General features: G+C 44.3%; 1 protein-coding gene across 1 annotated transcript in view; it reads right to left on the minus strand.

Annotated features, from left to right (window-relative positions):
• Positions 1 to 522: 522 nt before the first annotated feature.
• The window catches only part of KALRN (kalirin RhoGEF kinase), a gene marked incomplete at both ends in the record, with an annotated part of 437,411 nt that continues 424,548 nt past the window's right edge, over positions 523 to 13,385 (minus strand). Inside the window, 9 exons of the mRNA XM_079539220.1 lie at positions 523 to 1,068; positions 2,666 to 2,804; positions 3,726 to 3,926; positions 5,059 to 5,137; positions 5,601 to 5,765; positions 6,644 to 6,775; positions 6,880 to 7,001; positions 9,102 to 9,273; positions 9,729 to 9,756. Coding sequence (XP_079395346.1) covers positions 523 to 1,068; positions 2,666 to 2,804; positions 3,726 to 3,926; positions 5,059 to 5,137; positions 5,601 to 5,765; positions 6,644 to 6,775; positions 6,880 to 7,001; positions 9,102 to 9,273; positions 9,729 to 9,756 — 1,584 coding nt within the window. The remainder of the gene's footprint in view (positions 1,069 to 2,665; positions 2,805 to 3,725; positions 3,927 to 5,058; positions 5,138 to 5,600; positions 5,766 to 6,643; positions 6,776 to 6,879; positions 7,002 to 9,101; positions 9,274 to 9,728; positions 9,757 to 13,385) is intronic.

Here is a 13,385-nt window from a genome sequence, read left to right on the forward strand (position 1 = left end):
CCTCACAGAAATCATGGGAGACCTGGGCATACAGAACACAAAAAATCCATCTGTTCACCCAGAGTAGGCATGCAGTGACTTCAATGAGAGCTGCATTCAGCCAAGTCCTGCAATACACACAAAGGTCAGCCTAGACTTACTCCTCCACGCACTATCCTACACCTAATCTCTCGTACACTCAGAAATCAGTTCAGCAAGATCAAGAGGATTTCTGGTAAGGCTGCCTCCCAAAGATTAAGGCAACTGCAGTTTTGGTTCTTGTCTCCAGTTGGTGTTTGCTGCTGTGTATTCTGGAGATGCTTCCAGAAGGTGCTCATTGAAGAGGACACCTAAGTACCTGTCACCGTTACCCTGCTTGCTTTGATCCTGAGTAACTGAGGAGGTACCGGGACCTCTGGACAGATTTGTACCTTCAAATGCCAACACTGAATACAGAAGTATGTACAGAAGCTCTGCTTTGGGCCTGCTCACTCCCTGTGCCCTGCCTCAGAACCAGCAGTGTAGTGTCCGGGGAGGTGGGCATTACGTCCCAGGGTTAAGCCTGCTCATCAGGAAACTCTTGACACCGGGGACAGGGTGCACGTCATACTGGTGCCTGCGGCGCTCAATAAAGGATGCCAAGCGAGAGGTATCCAGTGGGATTTTGGAGTAGCTGCCATTGTGTGGCTGCAGCCATGGGTGCTGTAAACAAGTAGCTGCTGTCGGCCTCCTCCTGAAGTCTTCCTGGAGGATGACGTTAATGAAATCCCTGGCGGCGTGGCTCACATCAGAGAAGTACTCAGGTGGGAAGCTGAAATCGACTCTGCACACATTGATACAAGTCTCCTCTTTGCTTTCATCTAGGAAGGGTGAGACACCGCTCAACATGACGTAGGTGAGGACCCCGATGCTCCAGATGTCTGTGCTCAGGGATACAGGGAGGCCCTGGATAACTTCAGGGGCTGCAAACTCTGGGTTTCCAAGGAGATGGTGGACGTGGTAATGGCCTGTGATTTGAACTGCATCTTCCAAATCAATGATCTTGACACGAGGAACTGGGATCCTTAAATCGATGAGCAGATTCTCTGGCTATTGAAAAGGGAACAGTGAAAATGTAATCATGCTTATTATACTTATTTTTCCTAAAAGCAATCTCTACAGATTAACAATACTTTCAGACATTTTAATTTTGAGAAAGGACTTGCATATCTCTGATAGAATCATTTAGATTCCATTTGTTTTTGTGACACCTGGATGACATAAGTGCGTGTAATCTGTAGCAGAAGGGTTCTTTGTAAAACGAATGTTAAACATTTTGCCCACTGCCTCTCTAAATTCACATTTCCATGGATCTATCCTTTAGCTCCTCATCCTCACACATATTCTGTGTATACAATGCACTACTGTTCAAACCTCTCCACTTGCTCTTGTTTTGTGTGTGTTCTGCACTGACAAAATTAATTCATTCTGGAGCAAGATCTTAGGTCTCAGGACAAGGCATGGCTAGATGCACTAGTAGTGCATCTTCTGCTTCCTGCTCAGCAACAGAAGGTGCTTTATTTAGCATGCTTCACTCAGGAGAACTGTAAATAGGTCACAGAAAATTGGCTTCCCACTTTGTTTTTGGGAAGTATCTTATGATCAAATAAAGAATTCAATGCAGTTTCTTTACCTAGAAGTGATGTCTATTTTTTGACAGGTCCTATAAATATAGCAGAAAATACAAACAGCCTTCCCAAAAGAAACCAGAATAATATAGCATTTTGGGACTAGTGCTCACATAAGATACTGTACAAAAGGGATCTTTTCATTTTTTTTATTAGTAGCAGTCAGCAGCAGAAGACTGGAAACACTACTTCATCTGACATGCCTGGGAGCTATAGGGCTGAGACAAGACCTCTGTGGAGCTGGATTGTCCACTCTACATGACAGTTAAATCCAGCTCTCTTTTTCCATTTTTGAATGCTGCTCAAGTCTTCAAATAAATTATAGATTAGCTGGTACTCCTGGCAACCTGATTCAGAGCCGCAGACTGCAAAGCTCGGAGCACTTGATCGTAACTTCAAACACTAGTTCTCTGTCTTTCCAGATCAATGGAGTGTTGGTGGGTATGGCAACACAACGCCAAATCCAGGACAGTGCAGTACCTCCTGCCACACATCTTAACAAAAGGAGGTACAAGCTGTGCTAATCTCACTGAGCATGACATTGCAGACCTCAGATATTTTTCTGAACCTCTCCCTGGGTGCATTTCCCACCTCTCTCAGGCTCTGCAGCACAATCAGCTTGCTGCTTTCCCCTTTCAGCCCTTCCCACCTCCTGCTCTCCTGCACCCTCCTCTCCCCTTGCTTACCATGTAGTGAGTCCAAGCTATGCCCTGGGGATGTATCTTATAACTCCCCTTCACTCAGGAGCTACTAACTCTTGCCCTTCTCCCTCATTAAATCCCTCTTCCAGAAAGCCCTTGAGAACAAAACAGTAAATTAAAGAAATAGTGCATCTCTGAAGGAAGAAATAGACCTTGGAGGTTACTGAGTCCTTTCTCTGGTCAGCACATCTGGAGGGTAGTGCTTGTCCATTCAGCATCACTTCTTGGGACACACGCTGCACCTCCTTGCTGTGTGTGCAGCTGGGAACTCTCTGTAGCAGGACACTGAGTAATAGCATCATTCTCTTCTCTTCTTACCTTTATATCTAAATGAGCCACTCGGCAATTATGAAGATACTGCAAGGCTTCCATTGTGTCTCTTATGTAGAAAGCTACTTTTTCCTCCATAAGTTCATCATGGTTCATTAAATAATCTAGGAGACGACCATCATCCATCCTACAAAGAAATCAAACCCCACACCTGAAAGATCATATGACATCTGCAGGAATAGCTAGTATTTGACAACAAAAATGCAATGGAAACTTTGTGATCTAAGAATGGAGGAAATAAAAATGAGAGATTTGATTAGGGTTTAACGATATCACGAGGTAGTGCAGGGCATGGAAGTGGTATAATGATTAATCTTTGATTAGTCCTCAGTTGTCATTCCTGGCCCTTAATAAATTTAGTGACAATCTCAAAGTACACTAAGTTGCTTAAGGACGGATTCAACAGACAGAGGAGATTCCTTTGAAAACAGATACACTTAATTACTTGGATTCATCTATTCTTTTATAGAGATGGTTGCATAATGCAGAAAAAAAAAATCACTGATATTTCAGCTAGTGGTGTGTTCTGTGGAAAGCTAACTCAATAAAAGTTTTCCATCTAGTTTTATGTATCTGTATAAATGAACAAGCAAAGAGTCCAAATATGCTTGAATTGGATATACTGTAACAAGGAAGCAGTTTGGATTTTGGTTGCTATTTCTCCTAGAGACAAACATAGTCCCAGTGCAGCTTTTTTCATCAAGAACTATTAGAACAATGTAGGCTCCAATCTAGCTGAAGTGCATTTGCTCAGATAAAGAGAGCAGACTAAACTGCCCCAAAAAATCTGATGCTATGTGACAAACTAACTGCTGATACAAATACGGAGCTTCCAGAATAGGAAGTTTTATTTCTACCTCTGAATCTTATTTACTGTAAACAAAAGGCACTGGAAAGTCAGCAGAAAACAGCTATTTCATTTGACGTCACAGTCAGTAAGAAACAGATGACAAAGTCTTTGCCCTGCTGAAGCACAGGTGAATTTCATTGGTTTTAATAGCGCTGTGATTCATACCCAGATGCTTGAATTGTAGCTCCATGTACTTACAGCTCCAGAACTAGGATGTAAGAAGTAGGAGACTCATAGGTATCATGGATAGTGATGTACTGAGGATGCTGCAAGTGCTGTAACAGAGCTGCCTCATGGGCTGCTTGCTCCTTCTTCTTCATTTTTTTACTGATGAATTTTACAGCAACATCTTTCCGGGTAGCTTTGTGAATGCATTTCTTTACGATGGAGAATCGTCCCCTGGAAAAAAAGAAAAGCAGAATAATGAATGGGATCCATGAATTAATCATGCTCGTTTTTCAGTGTGATAACAGACTGATTTTCAAAGTGTTATTTGATTCAGTGCATTAACATTTCACAGGGAATCAGACTTATCTCATTGCTCATAACCTTTTCCAACACAGAACTGCTGTCTCACCCTGGGTGTTTGGATTCTTTGGGGATTAGGAAATGGAGAGCAAACAGAGCACTTTGAGCAGCCGTGCTGATGTCCTCTAACAACATCCCTTGGGTTCAATTTGCTGCCGTTTTTACAGGTTTTGTCTTTTGTTTCTAACAATGGATCTTCTCTCTCCAGCTGCTTGAATAATGAACCCAGACTTAAAACAACTAAAAGAAAAGCCTCATTAAGCAATGACTAAGCAATCACTTTGTCTTGCTGATTCAGGAATACAGTAAAAAATGAAGAGCAAACAGCTGGCATGAAGGCACTTAAGAATCTCATTTAGACTAGTGCTTGGTACCATTCCTGGAAGCAAGAGTACTTAACAAAGCCATGTGCTGCACTTGGCCTGTTTTTAAGATATCACTATTCTTTCCTACCTTTGCAGCCCCAGAAGCACTTATCCCTGATCTCTGGGTGAAGACCTGGCTGCCTACACCTGCACTGTTGCTGTTTGCGTGCTCCTTATCAGCATCATGCTGCTCTTGCTCACTGACCACCCCACTCAGCACAGCCCATTGGAATGTGCTTTCAGTCTGTCACATGCCTAAGTACTTCTGCAAACAGCCTTCGAGGTTAAGCACATCCAGAACCAGCAAGCCATCCTGCCTTCAAAAGCTCACATTGAGCCAGGGGTGTCAGAGCAGACACCAGCAGGCGCTGCTGGATCTGGCTGCCCCATCATTCTGAGGTTGGCATTCAGTCATCTATGTTCCAGATCTAACGCTCAAATCACAACTACTCTTGGCAGACAGGATGTAGTCAGCATTTTAGCCAGTTGTATTTCAATCAGTGCTTAGTGTGTTCTTTCTAAAAGGAACAGCAATTTTCAAGCTTACTACAAAAACTGACCTAAATTCCCCGTTAAAGAACAAGTCTCAAGCCATTGTTTAGGTATTTCGCTGCAGTGATAAGCAGGGTTAATATTACCTCCCAATCTCATGCAGCTCTGCATAAGCGAGATCAAAGTTTTCCTTCCATGAAATAGTGGCACCATCAGCAGCAGAGTCTTTGGGAGAAGAAAGCACATTGAAGAAAGTGTAAAGACAAGGCAGACTGCTGTGGACTACAAACTGCATATTTAAAAGTTATGGGAAGATATGTTAATGGGTTGCCCAGAGAGCCCTGGAGGTGCTCAAGACCAGGTGGGATGGGGGCCCAGGGCAGCCTGAGCTGGTGGGTGGCAGGGAGCTGGGGACTGGTGGTCTTTAAGGTCCCCTCCAACCCAACCATTCTGTGATTCTATGATGATAATTTTATGATATTGATTAAAAAACAGAAAAAATTACCACTGAGTGTCCAATTTCACAGTGCTCCACCACAACTCTTGTGTTTGACCCCAAAAGCCAGAACTTCCCAGGAGAAGCTGTGGCTAAGTTGACTTTAAATTTGCCCTTGAAAGTTTTGGGAGCTGAAAAGGGACACAGGGACAGCCTCAGGGCACATCTGTGTGCAAATGGGAGCCCACTCACCATACTCTGGAAGCCTCACGAATTCAGATGGGTCACTGGGCAAGCTGATCCCCCAGGGGTTGCTGGCACTCACACGGAACTGATACTGGCAGCCTGGGGACAGGTCTTCAATGACAAGGTAAGTGTCCAGTGTGGAGGCCACTGACTGCTGCCAGACCTGCGAGCCTGCATTGTGCAGAGGGAGGAAAGGAAAAATGATGGAGACAGAGCACACACAGACTCTTTTCCGATGTGGTGCCCTGGGAGGTTAAAATCCATGGGGTTTTTAAAAGGCAAAGTGGAGGCAGATTTAATTCTGTTAAACCTTCTGGGGACATGGGAAGCTGCTTGTTATCACAGCCATCTGGTGAAAAGAGGGAGGAAGGAGATGCCCCTCACTCGACTGATAGCAATGGAAAAACTGCAAGCGAGGGGAAAGATGATCTATCCACAAATCTGTCCAAGGCTGTGTGCTACCAGTGATGTCTTAGGGCAGCGAGATACTGCAGGAATAGCAGAATGACCTGCTGACAGCTCTGCTAAGAGAGAAATAATGCAAAAAAGATATGGAGGAGGTGGAAAGCAAATCCCAGGAGAAGCTGAGGAAGGGGATCCATGCAAAGTGCTTGCAGGAGACCTGTGGATATGAAACCTCGAGCTGCTGGAAATTAATACTAATATTACAAAAAGTAATATACAAAATATACAAAAAGTTAATGAGTGTGCTTTGTCTTTTCACTGCCAGGAAACATTTATCAAAAGGGCTTGATAGATACCATGGTGGCAGAATGCAAATGATAAAAGTATACCTTAGTGGTGGGACATAGTTTAGCTTAACACACTTCGCTTGCCTTAATAGCACAGAGGAAACAGAAAAGACTTATGTATGAGAAACTGGGATCAATGATAGAAGAACTTGTTTTGGCCTTCTGCTTTGGGATCTATGAGTAACAGATAACCATACCCCAGTGCTGGCAATGATGCTGTTGGAACCTATTGTCCTACAAAGCAGAATTACTTTGTTTTCATTTTCTCAGCCAGTGAGCACACCTCAAGGCTCTTACCTTCTTCTCTGTACTCCACTGTGTAGCCAGAAATGGTGCAATTGCCTGTACTGGATGGAGGCAACCAGCGAAGGATCACAGAGGTGCAGCTTCTCTCCTGAGCAATGGGGCGATTTGGGGCAGCTGGAACACCTTGGGGGGAGAAAACAAGCAGAGAGTCCAGCATTATGTCAACCAGCCCTAGTGCTTTATCCTGAAAATCAGGTAAACACTGTCTGCGAAGGCCAGGTAACTACCTTGCACTTTTATTGTGGCTGAGGTTGATGCCGTTCCATGCTCATTAGTTGCCACGCAGGTGTAAATGCCACTGTCCTGAGGCATCACATTGCAAATCTTCAGCATGAGCTCCCCAGAGTCACTGCAGATGCAAGAAACCCACGTTACAAATTGCTGCTATGCTTCCTAGTGCTTTTTATCCCCATTTCTCTTCTGCCTCATTACAAGGACACGTGCACGCAGCTCTTGTCAACTCATTTCAAGTAACACCCCCCAGCCATGTGGTACCAAATGCAACACCTGCATTCATCAGGATTATGTCACTAATGAAATCTCTGAGCAGAATGGTCCCACTGGGGCCAGAAGGGCAAATCTATCTGTTGTGATCTCAGTGGAAACGGGGAAGCAAGCAAAGTGTAAGTGTAAATATTTTCTAGCTTTCCAGAGCCTGAAACCCCACATCTACAGAAAGATTTTCGTAGGCACAGCTTTTTGACTTTGGGAGGAGCTGTGTGGTGCCTCTGTAGTATGCCCAACACAAACTGGACAAGTGTCATGCAGGTGTACAAGGCAGCCCCGTGGAACAGGATGCCCAATATTTCTGTGAAGCTTCAGACCCTGAAGCAAGCCATGTCCAGAAGAGAGGACATCTCACAGCAGCTGGGGAAAATAAATGTCAGTGGGACATAATTTCTTGGGAAATGATCAGCCTTTGGGCCGATCTGAGCAAATAAACAGATCTACACAATCTGGTGAGCTTGTAGCAGGTCTGCAGATAGTCAGCTCTTCAACACTCACTTTAAGGGAGTTGGCCTGACTTAAAAGATTTTGCTTGAGTAACTACACTAGCTGTGCTGGAGACTCAGCTTAGAGCCAGTAATAAATTCTCTTAATGGCAAAACTAGACTGGTTCTTGACTGCGTAAGCCATTGGAAACTGCAAAAGGAAATGGCTGCCGGTGTAACTGCATGGACACCGTGGCCTTGGCTGGCCTGAGTGTGCTGGTTAAGGGACAGAAGAAAAACATCATCTTCCCCCGCAATCCGGACACAGATGCCAGCAAGATTTGTAAGGCAGACGCCAAGCTGCAAGGCCTCTCTTTGGCAGGCAGCGGCTGCATGGAAAAACAAGCAAGAGGAGAGAGAAAGCCAGTGCTGATAGTGCACAGCGAGGGACTGCACAGGCAAGAGACTGATGTAAAGCAGAGCCTCACACAGAAATATCCTACATCCCAACCCCAGCCAGAGGCCTGAAGATAAGGCACTAGCGATCTACTGAGTGATGGCTAAAAAGACAATTTTAAGTGTCCTGGGGTGCTTCATGAGGCTCAATGAAGGAAGCTCTTGATTAGACATCCCTTTTTCCTTTTATATTCTTCTTCTTTTTTTTTTTTTTTTTTTTTTTTTTTAATGTAAAAAATCTCTCTTAGCATTCATTTTTCACTTTCATGGACTTTGTGCTCTATGGGTTCATCTCAGCCTGAGCCAGCGGTGCTGAAAACCTCACATGAAAGATTGCCTCCTGATGACTTCCCTTTCCATTTGGCCCAAATAGCTTACATAAGCTGCAGAGAATCATCCAGCAGCAGGCTGTTACCTGACCTGAATTCAACTCAAGAACTTTTCAGTTCGTCCCCCTGTCTGCTGTAAAGCTGGGCCAGGAACATCCAGACAAGCATCCTTCCGTCCAAGCATGGCCAGATGTGGCCTTTCCAGAAGCACATGGAGGCTCTTTGAGGAACAGCTTAGGAAGGGCTCAGGAACACTGCATTAATTACTACCTCAGCCTCTGAAATGAGAAAACTCCCAGCCATGCGGGTACATATCAATGAAGAATGTTGAGAGCTTTCTCTGCTCCATTCCTGTTCCTGTCAAAAGTGAGCATGGCATCAAACTCAACCATCAGAAAAGCAGAGGCAATGTTAGCCAATATACTGAAAATATTAATTGCTTCTGACTTGCAACCGGCTCAGAGGTCTTGGCCTCCTGGGACACAGCATAACAGAAAGCTCAGCTCTGCCAACACTGCACTTGGTGGAGATGCCCTGCATCAGCTTGGAAAACTACAGAGCTACCTGAACTCACATTTGACCCTTTCTAGCTGATGTGTAACTCAGTGATGTGGCAACACACCATGTCAGCCTCAATTAATTGCATCTCTAATAAAGCTATGTCTCCTGGCTAGTGACATATTTGAGGGCAGCATGACCATCATTTGATGTAATCCAGAGGCAGGACCTTACCAGGATGACACCGTGTATGTGGCTGTGCTGTTATCATCGTCAAGAATGTTTTGATCTGGTCCTTTCCAGGTTATCGTTGGTTTGGGCCGGCCGCAGACTTTGCACTGCAGCATCACAGTGTCACCAAGCAGGCAGGTGATATCCACCAATGGCACAAGGAACTCTGGAGCCACTGAAGAAGAACACGGGGGAACACCTTTTAATGTACAGGAGAGGATGTTCTCCACATAACTGTGAAAAATGCATTATAGGACCAACTATGGGAGCTTTTGGTAGGAGAGTGATAGGTAAAGGTTAAGTGTTGTAGATCTGAGCATCCTGGAATTGTTACCAAAACTCTACCTTCAGGGAGGGAGGCAACAGGGACAGGCTGTGCTGGCTCTAAGTTCTGAAAAGACCGCAAGGATGGGTGCAAGTGTGTGTATTGGAGGGGCAGGTTTGGGACAGTGCATCATTTCAGATTCTCTGAGCCCATCAGCAAGCAGGGACCACTTCCCCTGCCCACTGATGGAGAGCTGTCTTTGCTGTGACTGCTGATGTGGGGGAAGCATGAGGCTCCCTGGTAATAGATCCCAGCTGCTGGCTCAACCCTCCAGGCAAGTCAGTGCACAGCTGTCTTTAACTCACCTTCTTGAATGAAATTGGGGTTGATTATCTGAAAAATACAAAGAAATAGTACATATAAAGAAATTATTGTTTTTCTGGACCATTACAAAGAGACACTTTGTTTCATTAGGAAACATGGTGAGGCTGACCAGAACTGCAGACACACTGACCCATGGGTATGAACAGTCTCTAACTGGCAAACACAGCAAGCTCTGGTGACAACTGAGCAACCCAATGCACGGTTGGATAAGAAAACAAAAGCCACAGTTTTTGTAAGACTGTAATGCATACTTTGTGTCAGCTGCATCACAGGTAGCAGGCACAGCAGTAGGGAGGTGGATCGTGCTTTCTCTTTGCTTAGGTGATGGTCAAGCCATTGACTGTTATCTACCTGGATGTGGTTTGTGCCCCGTGTGCCCAGCTCCAGACCCACCTGCAGCACCATGCACCTGGGCACCTCACCTGCGTGTTGGCCACTAACCAGCTCTGGAGAGCTCCTGCTCAGCTTCAGGGGGAAAAAAAAAGGTAAAGGGCTAAAACAAAAATACAAGCCTCTTTTCATATCAGTTCTGTAACATCCCATGGTTTATCGTGAGTTAAACATCACTTGCGTCAAAGGGCTGATGGAAACTTTCTAATTGGTATTTAGGATTGGATGACTCAGAGTTATTTTGTCTAACTAGTTAATTGATCAAATTAGCAAATAATTGAAAAGCCAGCATCTCACCATGGACTATATACATCAATTACATCATGCTAATCCTGGAAGAAAAGGTGGGGATAACAAAGACAACAGCATTAAGTTCTCACATGCAACTCTACTCTCTACTCTCAAATCTAACCATATAAGGGTGTACCATAGTTTAAGTTTTAGCTTAGTTCTAGCTTCATTAGCAGGTATAAATATCAAGCAGCATAAACACCACTGTGGTTTATCTCGCCTCAAATTTCTTCATTCCTATCTATTTCGGAGCAGGTTTGGAAGTTGTCAATAAAGCAGTGACCTAATTCATGGTTTGCTAAAGCTGATGGGAGTTATTGCAGTGGGCCAGAAAAGAGGCCACAAAGCAGAAGCAGCAAGCCTTCAAACATGCAGATGCATTTTCAAGATGCATGTTTATTTTGGGGAGTTAAAAATAATTTTCCAAGGTGAGTGGCTTGGAGTGACAGCAAGGAGGTACTGGAGCACATTCAGATCTGTTTCAGCATCACAGCCCTTCTTCATAGCTCTAGGGTAACCTCCGGTACCAGCACAGAGACCTCAAGCTCCATTTACTCCATCAATATCAGAGTAGTAGGGCACAACATGGACTCATTGCTCACACAGGGGCATTATTTTCCATGGAAACATACTTTCCATTGAGCATTGAGATTTCAAACATTCACTCCCAGCATCGTGGAAGGCACCCCCCTTCCCCCCTTTTGCATCCCTAGAGAGGACTTTGAGAACTATTTCTATAGTTCCCATACAACCAGCACACTGATGGCCTCCTGTGTGCCACCTATCACTCCTGCTGTGAGTCCTTCTCCTGCAACTGTTGCTCAGTGGGGACCAGGATCCCATGGGCAAGAAGAAAACACAGTGTAAGATGGCACTGGATGAAGAAAAATATCTTTCCACCTGTGGGGAGGGAAAGAGGAGACAGCACTCCTGATTAAGTTACAGCATTCACATGGCACTACAAAGGAAGAAAAAGCATTTGCTCTGGATGGAGATATCCATCTAAAAACCATCACTTGCCACTTGTCCCTAAATGAGACCATCAATTTATCAGATTAGTAGCCTAAAGCATCAGCTCATTTGCACATAAATCTTCATTTCTGGAATACACATACATATCCTGCAGCTCTCTCCTGCCTCGCCTGCAGCATGCATTAAATTCCCTTATTATTCACTGAATTCTGTCCTGGCAGGATTAGAGACTGGGAGAAATAAACACTTTTAAAACTTTGCATTAATTTCATAGCTCTAAAGTAACCATTAGAAGATACAGCTACAGTGATATATAAATTAGATATATCTATAAATAAATAATGCTACATTTTAAATAATTTTCAAGGCACAATTGTTTATAATAATTGACTTACCAATGTATTTTTTTTTTCCTATTGCCTTAACAATGGAATATCATAGAAGAAAAATTACTACTCTTAGATGACACTGGAAGAGTCTTGGAGTAATATTTAGATTTCCTTTGATAAAACTTCAGCTGTTAATTGACAAAATGCTGCCTAACAACACCCCTCAGCCATATCTCAGCTTTCACCTCCTGTAAGCTTAGATAAAATTAAAGCCTTTAGGCAAGAGGATGCCAAATGCCTCCAAAATGATCGAATGCATCACTTATTTTTTCCCCACTTTTCCTGATCTGTAAGGCTGGGCTGCCAACCGAACCCTTCATAACAAGATCCATGCTTCAGCTAAACAGCAGAGGGCATGCTTACTCCAAGGCAAGCAGCTCAGCATTTTGTAAACACTCCATGGCACTTCTTGCTTGCTGAGTTAAAATAAAATATTGACTCATTTACCCGTGCTTTTAGCAGTCAGCAGCATACACCACTCTCCTTCTCTTAAAATAAAAAACAACACAAAACTAACAAATTAAGGACTCTCAGAAAAAATAATAGTGGCATGAGCTATAGGAGAATTAAACCAACTGCAATTTGTACGAAAGTCTCTCCCTGACTTGATCAACTTTTACTGTGGGGATTCTGAAGGAACACAAGCTTCCTCTCCATAAAAAAAAATTCACAAGAGAAATTTCTTGACAAGGTACGCAAATAAGGATCATCCCACATGTGGGTAGGTGCCACTAAAAGGTAAAAGTAAGTTAAAATGAGAATGATATCTGATGAAGTGGTTTAAGAAATGAATGGCATCAGGCCTTTCAGCCCCTTTGGAGGGGAGCCATCCATCAGCACAGATGGGCTCAGCTGACTTTGAGACTGACATGAGAGATGTTGACCATGTAACACAGAATCATAGGTTTGAGTTGGAAAGGATCTTTGAAGATCATTTGCTGCAGCTCCCTGCAATGAACAGGAGAACTGTGTCAAAGGTCTTACTGAAGCCCAGACAGATGACATCAAGTGACTCTTTCCTTGTCCACTGATGCAGTTACGCCACCATAGAAAGTTGCTAGATTGGTCAGGCAGCATTTGCCCATGGTGAAGCTCATGCCGGTTATCCTGTATCACCTCCCTCTCTTTCATGTGCCTTAGCATAGCTTCCAGGAGGACCTGCTCCATGGTCTTCCTTGGCACAGAAGCTAACAGGCTGGTAGTTTCCCGGGTCAGCCTTTCCACCTCTCTTAAAAATGAGTGTGGCATTGCCTTTTTACTGGCCACCAAGGACTCCACCTGAATGCCATGTCTTTTCAAATATCGTTGAGAGCGGAACATCCATCCATCTTCTTCCCCATGACAGGCTCCTGTTGTGGAGCTGCTAGCTGTGAGGTGTCTCTGGTTTTGAAGGCTACTGTGTGTCCCAGGCACTAAGTTATGCAGCACTCTACCATCTACCTGCAGATGAAGCACATCAGTACTTCCTCTTTCAAAAGCTGAACTGCAGTAGCAGTGCTGCCAGCAGACTTGCACCTAATGAGCCACCTGCCCTCTGTCTCAGCATCCCTGCCCTGTAAGGGCAGCAGGACAGTAGCATGGCTGCTTTGAGCAAAA

The sequence above is a fragment of the Tetrao urogallus genome (assembly GCF_951394365.1).
Source record: "Tetrao urogallus genome assembly, chromosome: 8".
Taxonomy (NCBI): domain Eukaryota; kingdom Metazoa; phylum Chordata; class Aves; order Galliformes; family Phasianidae; genus Tetrao; species Tetrao urogallus.